Source organism: Limulus polyphemus, unplaced genomic scaffold, assembly GCF_000517525.1.
Source record: "Limulus polyphemus unplaced genomic scaffold, Limulus_polyphemus-2.1.2 Scaffold638, whole genome shotgun sequence".
NCBI lineage: Eukaryota > Metazoa > Arthropoda > Merostomata > Xiphosura > Limulidae > Limulus > Limulus polyphemus.
In genome coordinates this window covers 439,898-452,844 of record NW_013666248.1, presented here as the reverse complement: position 1 = coordinate 452,844, position 12,947 = coordinate 439,898, and the positions used below count along the sequence as shown (strand labels likewise).

Genomic DNA, 12,947 nt, shown 5'->3' with positions numbered 1-12,947 from the left:
AACTTTAGTTTTAGCTCAGCCTAGAAGTCTTATATCATTAAATATTAGAGAAACATTAGAAATAAAACAAAAACAAATATTAAATTGAGATGAAGGACCCACAATTCAATACATTGATATTATGGCGAGATACATTATAATTTATATATATAAATATATATATATGTAAATAACAATGAAGTAATGTGACAAGGGGGAAAATATAAATGTAAGCCGTACGGCTTCAATAAAGTCTTTATTGTGTAAATATAAAAGGTTGTTTTTAATTGTTTATTATAATTTAAAAACATTTTAAACACAAGTGCCGGTAGTGCATATACATATCCCTTTTATTCATAAACCTCCAGTCACACACAAAGTAACAAGTGTATTTATATTAATATTATTACACTGCTTTTGACTACATTAGAAGTCCAATAACGACTGACCACCATCTTTAGAAAGAATATATAACAATAATAATTACAAAAAAAGCTTTAAACCTTTTATAAATATTAAACACCATTTTAGATCATGATTTCTTTATCAGTCCGTAAGTGGGGGGTATTCTACATGCTGCATTGTAAAATCGTAAAGACTAAACGAAGAGCTTACATTCAAAATGCAATATACACCATTTCCGATAAAATGAAGCTGCCAACTGAACTGTTTTGATTGTGCTCAATTTTTGAAAATAATTATATTCTACTTCTTTGTGTGTGTGTGTTTTGTTTGATGGGGATGGGGAAGTAGATTTTTTATAGCATTTTGTCCCTTGAAAAAATAAAATTATTTTCAAACATTCCACAAACCCCTACTCAGTGATGAAATATATTCATAACCTAGATAATCATCATCAAATCTCAAATATTACTGAAATAAATACTCAGGTAATCTACAGGCAGACTGGTTACTAACCTGATGCCTTAGGAGCAACTCCAGTTTGTGATGGTGTACCACTTGTTTTGGGACCCGCAAATGATCCTGATTTCAGTCTTGCTATTTCTTCTAGTTGTTTAAGAGATTCCTTGGCTTTGGCAAGTTCAACACTCCTTTCTTTTGTTTGGGTTTTCATGACTGGTAAACGAGAAGCAACTTCAGGAGATGCCGAAGAATAATGTTCTACCGTTTCAGCATTTCTGGAGATTAAGTACTTATTTTTGTGCTTATCTCGTGATTTCTCTTTGGTTCTTGAAAGCTTCAAACGTGGAAACTTCTTTTCTTTCTGTGTAGTTTTGGATTGAAAAGTAGAAGGTAAAGAAGCTGAACGTTCCTTACTGTCTTCTTTTGTTCTTTCTTTAGTTCTTTCCTTACTAGGAGAGTGTTTAGCAAAGGTCAACAGAGACAGAATATTTTTTCTCCCATTTGATTTGGGTTTCTCACTTTCCAAGATAGAATCATTCTTTGTGATTGGTTTCATAGAAAGTTTTTCAACCTCATTTGGATCTCTACTCTGTTGGATATCAGGTTTTTCTGCCTGTTCTGCTGGTTTAGAGAGTACAATACTAATGTCAATGTCACTAGTGCAAACAGATGATTCTAAATAGCTAGCACTATTGTCTGTTTTGGAAGAGCTTTCTATTGCTGAAGGTGTTTTGCTTGATGATGTTGTACCAGATGTCTTCATAGATTCATTAGAAGAAGGACTTAGAGTAGAAAGTGGACCTTCTGAAGTACCAGTTTCAGAAAACTGAGAGCTCTGTGTGCTTTCATTCATTACTTGTTGGGCTGAGGTTGGACTCAAAGTGTTTTCAGTCATCAAATGCTTGGTCAGTGGCACGGGAGTAGAATGACTGTCATTAGGATCTAAAATCTGAACTCGCTTTGCTCGATAGGTCCCTGAAGAATTATCATCAACATAATCTTCATCTAGTTGTTCCTCATCATCATCATCTAATAGTTCCTCAGAACTGAGCTCCTCATACAGAACATTGCCCTTATCTGAAGAACTATTTATCTTTTTGCGGCAATTGTAAGGACTTAATCCTAGTTCTTCATCACTCATTAGTTTGGCTCTTTCTCTAGCTTCTTGTCTAGCTTTTTGTTGCTCAACAGTTCTTTGGAGACGAAGATCTCGACCTAATTTTTGATTTTCAACACGTGTAATTCCTAGTTCTTCAGTTGGAGTTGATGATGAAGTCAAAAAATCAAATTCAGGTGGTTTTTCTTTATCTACTTTTGAAAATGAAGAATTTGGAGTAAAAAAAACATCATCTTTAAGTTTAGATTTTTCATCATCAGCAAAAGGAACACCCTGAATATCATCATGAAGACTCCTTCGATGTAAACGTTTAAGACGGAGTTTTTGAGCTCGATCAGCATCATCTACGGGTCTGCTGGGAACACATGTGGATGCTATGGGGGATGGTTCATGTGACTTTTCTTTAGTAACTGATACTTTCTTTTTATCTTCTCCTTTTAACTGTACATTTTCCTTAGAAAGAGAAGGAAATTTTAGTTTTTGTAAGCTAATGTCTAAAGACTTCAAATAAAGAGAATCTCCTGATACACTGCGAGGACGAACTTTTTCTACAAAACTTCCACTATAACCTCTAATTTTGGTATCCTTCTTTATATTGTTAACAGGTGAAGATGATGGTTTCACTGAAGATGAAATAGATTCATTCTTTATCAAAGGAGTAGATTCTTTAAAACTTAAGGAATTTTTCACGTCTGCTGCTGAATCTTCAAAATAAACAGATGGAGTTGAAAGAATGCTATCTTCAGATTGAGATAATGTTTTTATAGTGGGTTTGTCACTCAAGGGTTCATTTTCTTCTCTGGCTGGCTTTTCATTAATGGATTTTGAAAAAGTAGCAGGAATGACATATTCATTTGGAGAGCCTGATGAGGTCATATCAAAATCAGTAGCATACCAAGGTGTAGAAAAACTATTATCACTATCCCAAGTGAAAGTATTTTGTGCTGGTTTACTTTTTTTGGTTTTATCACGTATTGTCACAAAAGGACTAATATATACATTGTCGTTTTCAATTTGTGTTCTTTTGAAGGAAAGGGAAGCATCTGAAATATCATTAGAACTATTGTCACATTCTTGAAAATCTGAAATGTCATTTAGTTGCTCAAAATCTTCCTCTTCCTGTGTATCCATAACTGGACTAAGCATGATTTTGGTGAGATCATGAACATGTGATGGTTCTGGAATGTTTGAAGATAATTTTTCTAACATCAAAGTTTTTTTTACATTAACAGCTGCACTAAAAGAATCTTTAGAAATTGGTGTTTCATGAATATTCTCTGGTACCTCAATAAATGATTGACTATCTAACCATTCTTCAGATGTAGACTCAGAATTTACTGAGGACACAGAGGAGCTCTTCAAGGGAATGTAACATTTGGAATAATCAATTTCCTTGTATTTTTCCTGGTCACTGTCGGTTTCTGAGGAATGAGTTGAACACACATTTAGAGAAGGTGGTTTAATTTCAACAGAGTTTATAACACTATTAGAAATATCTTCCTGTTCTGAAATACAAATAGAGCCCTCATTTAGTAATCCTGTGGTATTTGTTTCATATCTATTAATGTCTTCAAAGCTCTTTAGTGACATTAACTGTTCATTTTCATACCTTAACTTTTCTTGTTGTATAGCATTCTGATCATTTTTTGTTTCACTAATATGACTACCTTCAAGATCTGAGGACTGGGCACCCAAAATCTGGAGAGAAAGATTATAATCATCTGTTGCAGTTGGTATTAAAGGAATCTTCTGCTGACATGTAACAGAGTCCTCATCTTTTGTAGTATCTAAGGCTGAAAGCTGGTTAACAAATATTGCATCAACTGTCGAAGCCCCCTTTTCTGTATCAGCCAAAATATTCTGTAAAATTTCCGGATCAGAAATACAAATAAAGCCTTCACTTATCAATTCCTTGTTATCTATTTCATAACTATTAATGTTTTCAAAGCTTTTTAATGACATTAATTGTTCATTTTCATATTCTAACTCTTCTTGTTGTATTGTATTCTGACCATTTTTTGTTTCACTAATATAGCTACCTTCAAGATCTGAGGACTGGGCATCCAAAATTTGGAGAGAGAGATTAGAATTATCTGTTTCAGTTTGTACTAAAGGAATCTTCTGCTGATATATGACAGAGTTCCCATCTTTCGCAGTATCTAAAACTGGAAACTGGTTACCGAATATTGCATCAACTGAGGAAACCTCTCTTTCCGTATCAGCTAAGACATTCTGTAAATTTTCCCCATCAGTTACAGTATTATCTATGATTTCTAAGCTTCCAACTTCAGGTTTTGAAAATAATTCTGCATTATACACTAAATCTTTGCTCATTACATCATCATTTTCATTACTTTCCAATAAATCAGTTATTGCATGACTAGAGAAAGGGGTTGAAGAATTTGTAGCATTACTCTCTGGTGGACAAACCGTATCTCTTAAATTTTTCAAAAACAATGAATCTTGATGAATTCCTATTCTATCACTATTAGAACTCTCAAATTCACATGTGTTTTCATGTGTAATTGCCATCCTTGTCAACATTTCCTCACTTTTTTCAAAATCTAATAGCTCCTTATTTTGGTCCTTTATAGATAATGGGCTAGTAAGTTTTACTTCATCAACAGTTTCTTCATCTACAAGATCTTGTGAAGTAAACTGATCATTAAGATTTTTACTATAATTTAGTTTAAGTAGCGGAACACTATGATCTAATGCCTTGACAAAATTTTCTGACTTAGGTTGATCAATTATATTCTTTTGATTTACTGTATCATCAGGTATTTTTACATATTCATTTAAATCCATTATGTCTGAGTGTTCTAAATTATCTTCATCATTTTGTTTTTCTGCATTATATTCATCATCATCATTCATATACATTTTTACAGAATTATAAACACCATTGTTATTAACAAATGATGCAGAATTGTCTGGTTTTACAGCATTGTCTTCAGTTTTGAAGTCTTCATGCAAATCTACATCATATTTTATTCTACTTTCACCTGATACTAAATATGACATAGAAGGATCTACACTTGAAATGTGAATGTTTTCTGTGTCTTGGTCTATAACCCTATCCTTGAAGTCAGCTTTTTCCACATCAATTGATTCTTTTTGATGAACCAGGGTGTTGTCTTCAGATACAGATATGGCTGATGACACAGTACTTAAGCTGGTAATGCTAAACGATGCACTTCCTTCATCACTTCTTTTAGCTTCCACTTTACACACTTCCTTCAGTGCTGCTACAGCAGTGTCCTCAACCCATTCCTGTTCCTCAGCTTCTTGTGGGGGTGACTCATCAATGACAATTGTTGGAATCTGATGCTTAGGAGGTTCTGGTTCCGAGTCTGAATCTGTTCCAGTATTGGTTGTCTCTTCTGAAGTGATGGATTCTGTGTAACTATCACTACCTTCAGCTTCAGATGATGATAGGTCTGTCAAATAACAAGTGAATTAAAATTCATACTATACAAAAATAGTTTGGTTGGAATATAAAGGGAAAAAACCACCATCTGATGTAAAACAGACTTAATATTTATTCAAAGCATTACTGAAACCTTAAAAAGTATGATTAATACTTATGTAAACTAAATGTGCAACAGCTAGAAAATACTTTTTATAGAAAATTTTAACATTCCAAACCTCTAAGTTGCTAAATGAAGCATTTGAATGAATCAATACATAGTGAATACAATCTACATACATATCATTGAAACTTGTCTTATCATTGAGCTGTACCATAAACTCACTCAACCACATCAGCCACCAGCTTTACACAATGAACTAAGACTATACACAATCAAAAGGAATACAATGTTAAAATAATTACACAATAAATAATTTATTAAAAACAGAGACCAGCCCTAATAAGACTACATATATTGGTGTTCTTACACCACTATCGTCAGGAGTAAAAGTTGAAGTTTGATCAAGACTTATATAACTACATAATAATTTGTATTACTTTTATGCCATCTAGACTTAAAACACCCAGAGTTTCTAAAACACATGTCCAGTATTTTATTTCTTCTAAACCTGTACCAACTTCTTTGTTCAGCACAATATATCTGTTGTTTTCAATTTCTACTGAATTAAATATTAGAGAAACACTTTAACTGTGTTAACTTTACTGTGTGATCAGTGAAATAATATGATTGTCAGTGTTATAAAAAAGTTGATCAAGTTTCAGTAAGTTGAGCACTGTCTACAAAAGTCAAAGATATGTAGCAAGGTGCCCTTAATATCACAAATGAGCCATGCAAAAATGGATTCCATATTGGCTGTACTAGGTTTCTGAATTTTAAGGCCCCCTTATTGTGTTTGGTGTATGTAGGACATGGGTGTTTGCGAGTTGCATGTTGTCATGACATGGAGCGTTGTCAACAGGAGGTCTCAGGGGTGGATTAGCTATGCCCTTTTAAATTTATTACTGGTAACAAAGTTACAAAGTACTTCTCTTCAGAGTTTGAACTGCTAAACATTTCAAATTTATTTTCTGTTTATTTTGCTGTCAATGACTGAAGTAGAAATCTGCTGAAAATAACGCAACAAATCACAGCTTGTGTCATTAGACTGTTTACATGATACTATCGAGAGCAACAAATCACGTGCACAGAAATAAGCCGACTTGACTTCTGTTCCGAAAACACGATTTGGAATTTATCAGCTTATGTATCCTACAGTGTTTACAATGAGAATTTCCCAAAGTAATAAGACTGCACTTTGAATCTATGAAAACATTCATTACAGTATATGGTTTAGAGCCGATCCAATAAACATTGCAAGTGTTTGAATATTGGTCATCCTTCTGGGATGTGTGGAATTCAGCAGTATACCATACAAGTATGCAAAGATAACTGTCCGCTTTATCGAGTGCCCGTATAGAAAATGAGACTAAAAACACTGCCCTAAATCCGGAATATCGAGGTGCCCATTATTGCAAGGTTGATTTTGGTTACTAACAGTAAAAAAAAAGAAAGATACTGAAAAGGTCTGCTCATAATGGCATGGTCCCCACTGTTTGGAAGTGCACATTGAAGTTCCACTGTGTGTGTGTATATATATTGCACTAATGCTGTTTTAAATTATTTGAACCATGAGACACGACTATACAAACTGATGAAATAATTTACTACACAACTGCCTCTATTATTAACGTTAATAACCTGACTCAGTCACAAATAAAGAACTTACTTTAGATTTAAGGATCACGTTGAACAACAGGGATAGTAACTGTAGCTTGAGCTAACCATGAATCAAGCCTACTTACATCATGGATTATAACCATGAATCCACTTAATCAAAAATAAAGAACACATCATAACAATGATGCAATCTCAATGAATCACACAACACATTTTAACCTTACATAGCATATCATAATCTGAAAAACATATGAACTCTAATAACTGTAACCATGTGAACTGACTGAGTCCAAGTCAATGAAATACTTTACATTAGGCATAATAATCAATGAACTGAACCACACTAAAATAGCTTACTCCATACAATTATTTGTGACATAACAGAAAAATAGCATACTATATACTACAATGTGGACTGACTAACTTAGAATCAAAAGAATATTTTATACAATGAATCATAACCTTGTACCTGATTGAACCAAAGATTGAGATTTTACTATGGCAGTTTTTGAAATAGCAGCTACTCACTGGACTTCAAACTGATGACCGAGTTCTTTATTTATAGAAAAGCATAATAACAAAAATGCCAAAATTGGTTTGTATTTAAAACTGTTTTTGGACAAAATTACTGCCAAAAGGGAGATATTATTCAAAAAATGAATAAAAAATATCAATAAATTTCAAGTGACATTACCTAAGCAATCTTGTTTTTTTGGGAAATAAACAAAAAAAATTAATACATGATGTCATGCTGTGTGATTAGTGAAATAATATGACTGTCAGTATTATAATAAAAGTTGATCCAGTTTCAATGAATTGAGCACTGTCTACAAAAGTCAAAGATATAAACAAAATTCTGTCTCATTTAACAAATAAGTATTTTAGAATAAAATTTAGAAAAATGTAACAATGTTTTGTTTTCTTATTATGTACTTAGTCAAACAAATGCAAAGCTGCAATTTTGTTAAGTTTCTTATTTACAAGATTGAGTACTTATATAATAAAATAAAAAAAAAATAGCTCACTACAAAGATTAGATCTACAGCAATACCTTAAAAGTAACATATCAATTAATGAAGGAAATCCTAAACAATAAACTGACAAGGAATACTTAAGTTTTATAAACTAATACACCATAAAAATATAACCTATAAGGATTTGACTGCACTACATCAATTTATTCTAATATAAACTCTCTAAATGTAGAAACATGCAGGTGAGCCAACTTCTTTCACATAACCATGTGGCACTTTATACTCACTGATAAAAAAACAATGCTTCCAAACCAGAAAATATCTTAATATTTTAAGCTTGACAAGTCCTAATGCTTACTTTTTAATTTCTGACTAAAATAATTCTAATTAGTAATGACAATACATAGTGCAAGAGGTAAAATACCATACAACACAAAAATATAAAGATATTGTCTGTTTCCTGACAGATGCATGAAATACTTTTGTGTGCATTCATAAGCATTTTCCTGAACAGTAACATTTGGTAACCAAACAAATAAGACACCATAACTGTTGCATGCATGCATCTTTGTAAAGTCACTACAGCCTAGAGTGAAGATCGATCAAGTGGCAGTCTTTGTAGATGGTTGTCTATATATTACTTTTTGTTCCAGAAATAATTTCCCAAATATAATTCACAACTGGAATATTACTTATGTTAGCAAGCCATAACATTTATGTTAAAGTTCTCTTATTTAAGATTAAAAAATATGATTTGATCACATCATATAACTAAATTAAATCTAGCCATGGGTTCCAATTCTCATCCATGCAAATTCAATTTTGAATAATAATAATAATATAAACATATTAGTCCCTCCAGAAATGAAAAAACAAACCAGTATTAAAGTCCCTAAATTAATGCAAACAATTTTTTTAGTTTACATTGTAAGCATATCTAGCTGGTACCTGGGAATTGACACAGAATTTTAATACTAACCAAATGTAAATTATATATACTTTGTGTGATGTTGTCAATTACTAGAAACACATGCTCAACATCATCATACAGATAGTGTAATAATGTTAATGAAAAACAAAAGCTTTTTTTTAACCTTCTGTCTTCTTTTTCATTTGAGAAGGAATATCTGGTACAGGCACTTTGACCACAACATCTTTGGATTCTTCTCGAGCTTTTGAAACTCTTCCATCATCTGAACAGATTTCACTTGCATCATCTGAAGCTGTAAAATATTAAGTGTATTGTCACAGCATTTGACTTCTCTTTTCTACTAAATAATAAGGGTCACTAGGTTTAAAGAATTATTTGATATAATAAATCTTATAATTTTCTATATACTGAAAATGTATTTCTAGTAGCTTCTTACCTCCTCTCACATAAATAGCTATTATTGTTCAGTGCTGCCCTCTATATGCAAAACATTTATTTATGCATACCACAAGCCTTGATGCTCCTACCCATCTGGAATTGACTATTCCAATGCGTCTTGCATGCAAATCATCCCGCAACAACCCTCCACCAATAAGAGTGCGACATACTTTCTTGTTGCATGTGGCTCCCTCTATTCAATTGTACCATAGTACCACTTTGACTTTAGGCAGAAAATGGAAGCACTGGTTTTCAGTGGGGAGAAAGGGTAGGAAGTGTGTGAGATGAGGTAAGTACCTATAGGAAATACATTTTCAGTACAGGAAAATTATAACTTTTGATATGGTGCATTACCTCCTCTCACATAAATAGCTAGAATCCCACATTGAACAGGTGGAAGGACCAGTGCTAGAGAAAGAAAGAAGCATTCTTCAAATGTGTCTTTTGAGTCGAAGATCATACGTGGGAGACCACACCACTTCTGTACCAGGTATACTCTTCACCCAGTGTGGAAAAAAACGTGTTGCAGATATGGGTAGAAATAGGGAGTAACACATCCAATAGGGAGAGAACTATGGTAGGATAGTGATTCGAACCACACTATACAGGAATCTCAATCCCATAATACATAAATGTGAGTGAGAGTAAAAGGATGTTCCTTCAGGTGTAGAGTGGCTAGGGCACGACAGGCTGTACACGGCAAGTCAACTACATCCAAAACCCAGGCTGCCAGGAACCAACATCCACACGGGGGTAGGATGAGGATCATACCATTAGTAAGTCAACTACAATTCAAAATCTGACCACTGGGAATCAACATCCATGTGGGAGCAGAAAAGAGGATCATACCAGTGGCAAGTCAACTACAATCCAAAACCTAGCCATTTAGTGGGGGAAGGAAAGAGTTTTCACCTCAAGTTCATGAAACAGTAGAGAATCTCATGCCCCCACCATATGAAAGGAACACATGATAGCAAAGTGAGAAATTGACTGAGTGATCCAGGAACCCTACATCGAAATAATGTCTGTGTAATGTAAACCATCTCACTCAAAATTAAAATGACAGGAACCACCTAAAGCGCAGTAATATCCTCGGAATAATAAGAACATCAAGTGATAGGGGAAGAGCTGTAGTAAACTGCAAGAACCTCCACTGTAAGATGTATGGAGCAACAAGAGTATATATGAGTGAAGGAATAGAGACATCTGTAATACATGTGTGAGGATTTATGTTGATTGATTCAACTCTAAATCCAAAACCCAGCCACTGGGAACTGATATCAACATTGGGGGTAGGATCCCAATCAAAGCGGTTAACTTCAATTTTGATGGCCCACTCCAATGTTACATAGTGGAGGACATCTGGTCATCTACACCAGCAGAACACCACTTCCCAACTCTCAACTGAATGGTTTTATCATCACTGATGTATATTTAGTATATATATATATTATTGTTCTTCATTAACATATTTAGGAGGATGCCTTCACGGTCCACCACCCCAGCGGCTTGGAACTGGAAAGTGGTAAGGACTCTCAAACTCCACTAGAAGAAAAGGGGGTGAAAAAGCATGGTGGAGTGTCCAGAGGAATGACAATGGCTGAAACAGTGCAATGGGTGACCACAAAACCCTATTTTAAAAAGCAGGCCATATAGATTTATTCAATACAAGGCATGGCAGGGATGGGCAACCATGGGTGAGTACGAGCCAGGACAGGCATATTAATGAAGCAAATATATTGTGAGGATAAACCTAGATGCAATCTGGTGGAACACCCCATATGAGCATTGTGCATTTAGTGGCCATAAATTATAACTGTTAAGTCATCATGGCCTTACAGTGCAACTTTTACTGGTTTAAGTATATCTGAGCAGGCATCACTCACCACAGAGTGGAATCCATAAAGAAAAATGAGGGACATGTCCCTGAAAAATAAGAGGTATATATATATATACTAAAAGGTACCTTACCCAGTCACAGTCTCACAAAAGAATGAAGGATGGCAACAGGTGGATGAAGGAAACCCAACAAGGAAGAAACAGCTACCCAAAGTAAAGAATGGGAGATGAACGTATGAAGTGTAGTCCCAGTGCTCGATAGATAAAGTACCTCCAACAGGTTTGATATGCACAGAAAAAGGAAGGTGCATGATTGGAGTGAAGACACCAGGAATTGATAATGGGAAGAAAGATATAAAGAATAAAAGGCCAATCAAATAAAAATCCAAGCCCAATGGGTTAGGGAGGAAGGGAAAAACAAATCAGACAAAGCAGAGGAGTAAGGAAAGGAAATCATGAGAAATGGATTCAACAAAAAAAAAACCCTTGAAAACAATAAGGCAACCCAAAGCATGTACTAGACCGACAAGGTCATCTGGAACTGACCAAGAAGAAATGTGGAAGATGGTAAGAAACTGAAAAGTCAAAAGGAAGGCGAGTAATACTGGGGGCAGGTAGGGTAGACCCCAGCCCCCAGGGGCCCACACAAACGAAATTAAGGGTAAGAAGTATAAATTATAAATTAAAGGAAATTTCATAGTGAAAGAAACGTATGTAATACATGTTATATGCTGAAGAAGAACAAAATAGTTAACAGAACTAACGAGTAATCCAGAAGTATAATCACAAGTAAACCAAAATTAACATACACTTGTTAAGCTTAATCTAACAAGATATTTAACTTAATTAGTAATTAATCTGTAACTAGAACTACAGGTAAACCGAAAATGACAGAAAATTTTAAGCCTGATCGAACAGTGCAGGACAATGGCTATCACTAAGCTATAAAATAAAAATCTTAACCTAACAATAAGTATAATAATAATGAAAATGAAATAAACAGTAATTTATAAAATGAAATAAGTGTGTATTAACAATAACCTGTGCAAGAGATGTGATGTATGAAAAAAAAACAATATACGAGTATGTTGCACTTTTATTGGTGGAGGTTTTTTGCATGATGATTTGCATGCGAGACACATTGGAATAGTCAATTCCAGATGGGAACATCAAGGCTTGTGCCATGTGCAAAAAATGTTATGCATATACAGAGCAGCACTGAATGATAATAGCTATTTATGTGAGTGGAAGTAATGTACTGTATCAGAATTGTATAAATTAACTTTGCTCAACTGAAAAATAAACAGTGAACTTTCTTTTATACAATGGCGTAGCAAGAGGGGGGCACTTGCCTCCAGGTGCAGGTGTGAAGGGGTGCAAAATTTCCTCTGGCCTATAATGCCTATTAATTAATAATAATGCCCTCCCTTAGGATATAGCGCAACTACCCTACATTAAGTAAATATGACACAGTGTTATGTTATTTGTGTGTATTACGCTTACAGTTTTAACTTTTAAAAGCCGCCCACTGAAATACAGTGAGACCGATTTGACGTACAGAAGTAAATTACACTATTCCATCATCCATCCATAGATCAAATACAAGTCTTAGAGTACAATGTACAAGTAAGTGTATGTTCAACAAAAAGAAAATA

At 34.1% G+C, this 12,947-nt stretch overlaps 1 protein-coding gene across 2 annotated transcripts in view; it reads right to left on the bottom strand.

Annotated features, from left to right (window-relative positions):
- Positions 1–12,947, bottom strand: part of LOC106459621 — a 70,565-nt gene that overhangs the window by 24,093 nt on the left and 33,525 nt on the right. For both annotated transcript variants that reach the window (XM_022386148.1, XM_022386149.1), the window contains 2 exons: positions 9,179–9,307; positions 898–5,400 (listed from right to left, as the gene is read on the bottom strand). In XM_022386148.1, coding sequence (XP_022241856.1) covers positions 898–5,400; positions 9,179–9,307 — 4,632 coding nt within the window. The remainder of the gene's footprint in view (positions 1–897; positions 5,401–9,178; positions 9,308–12,947) is intronic.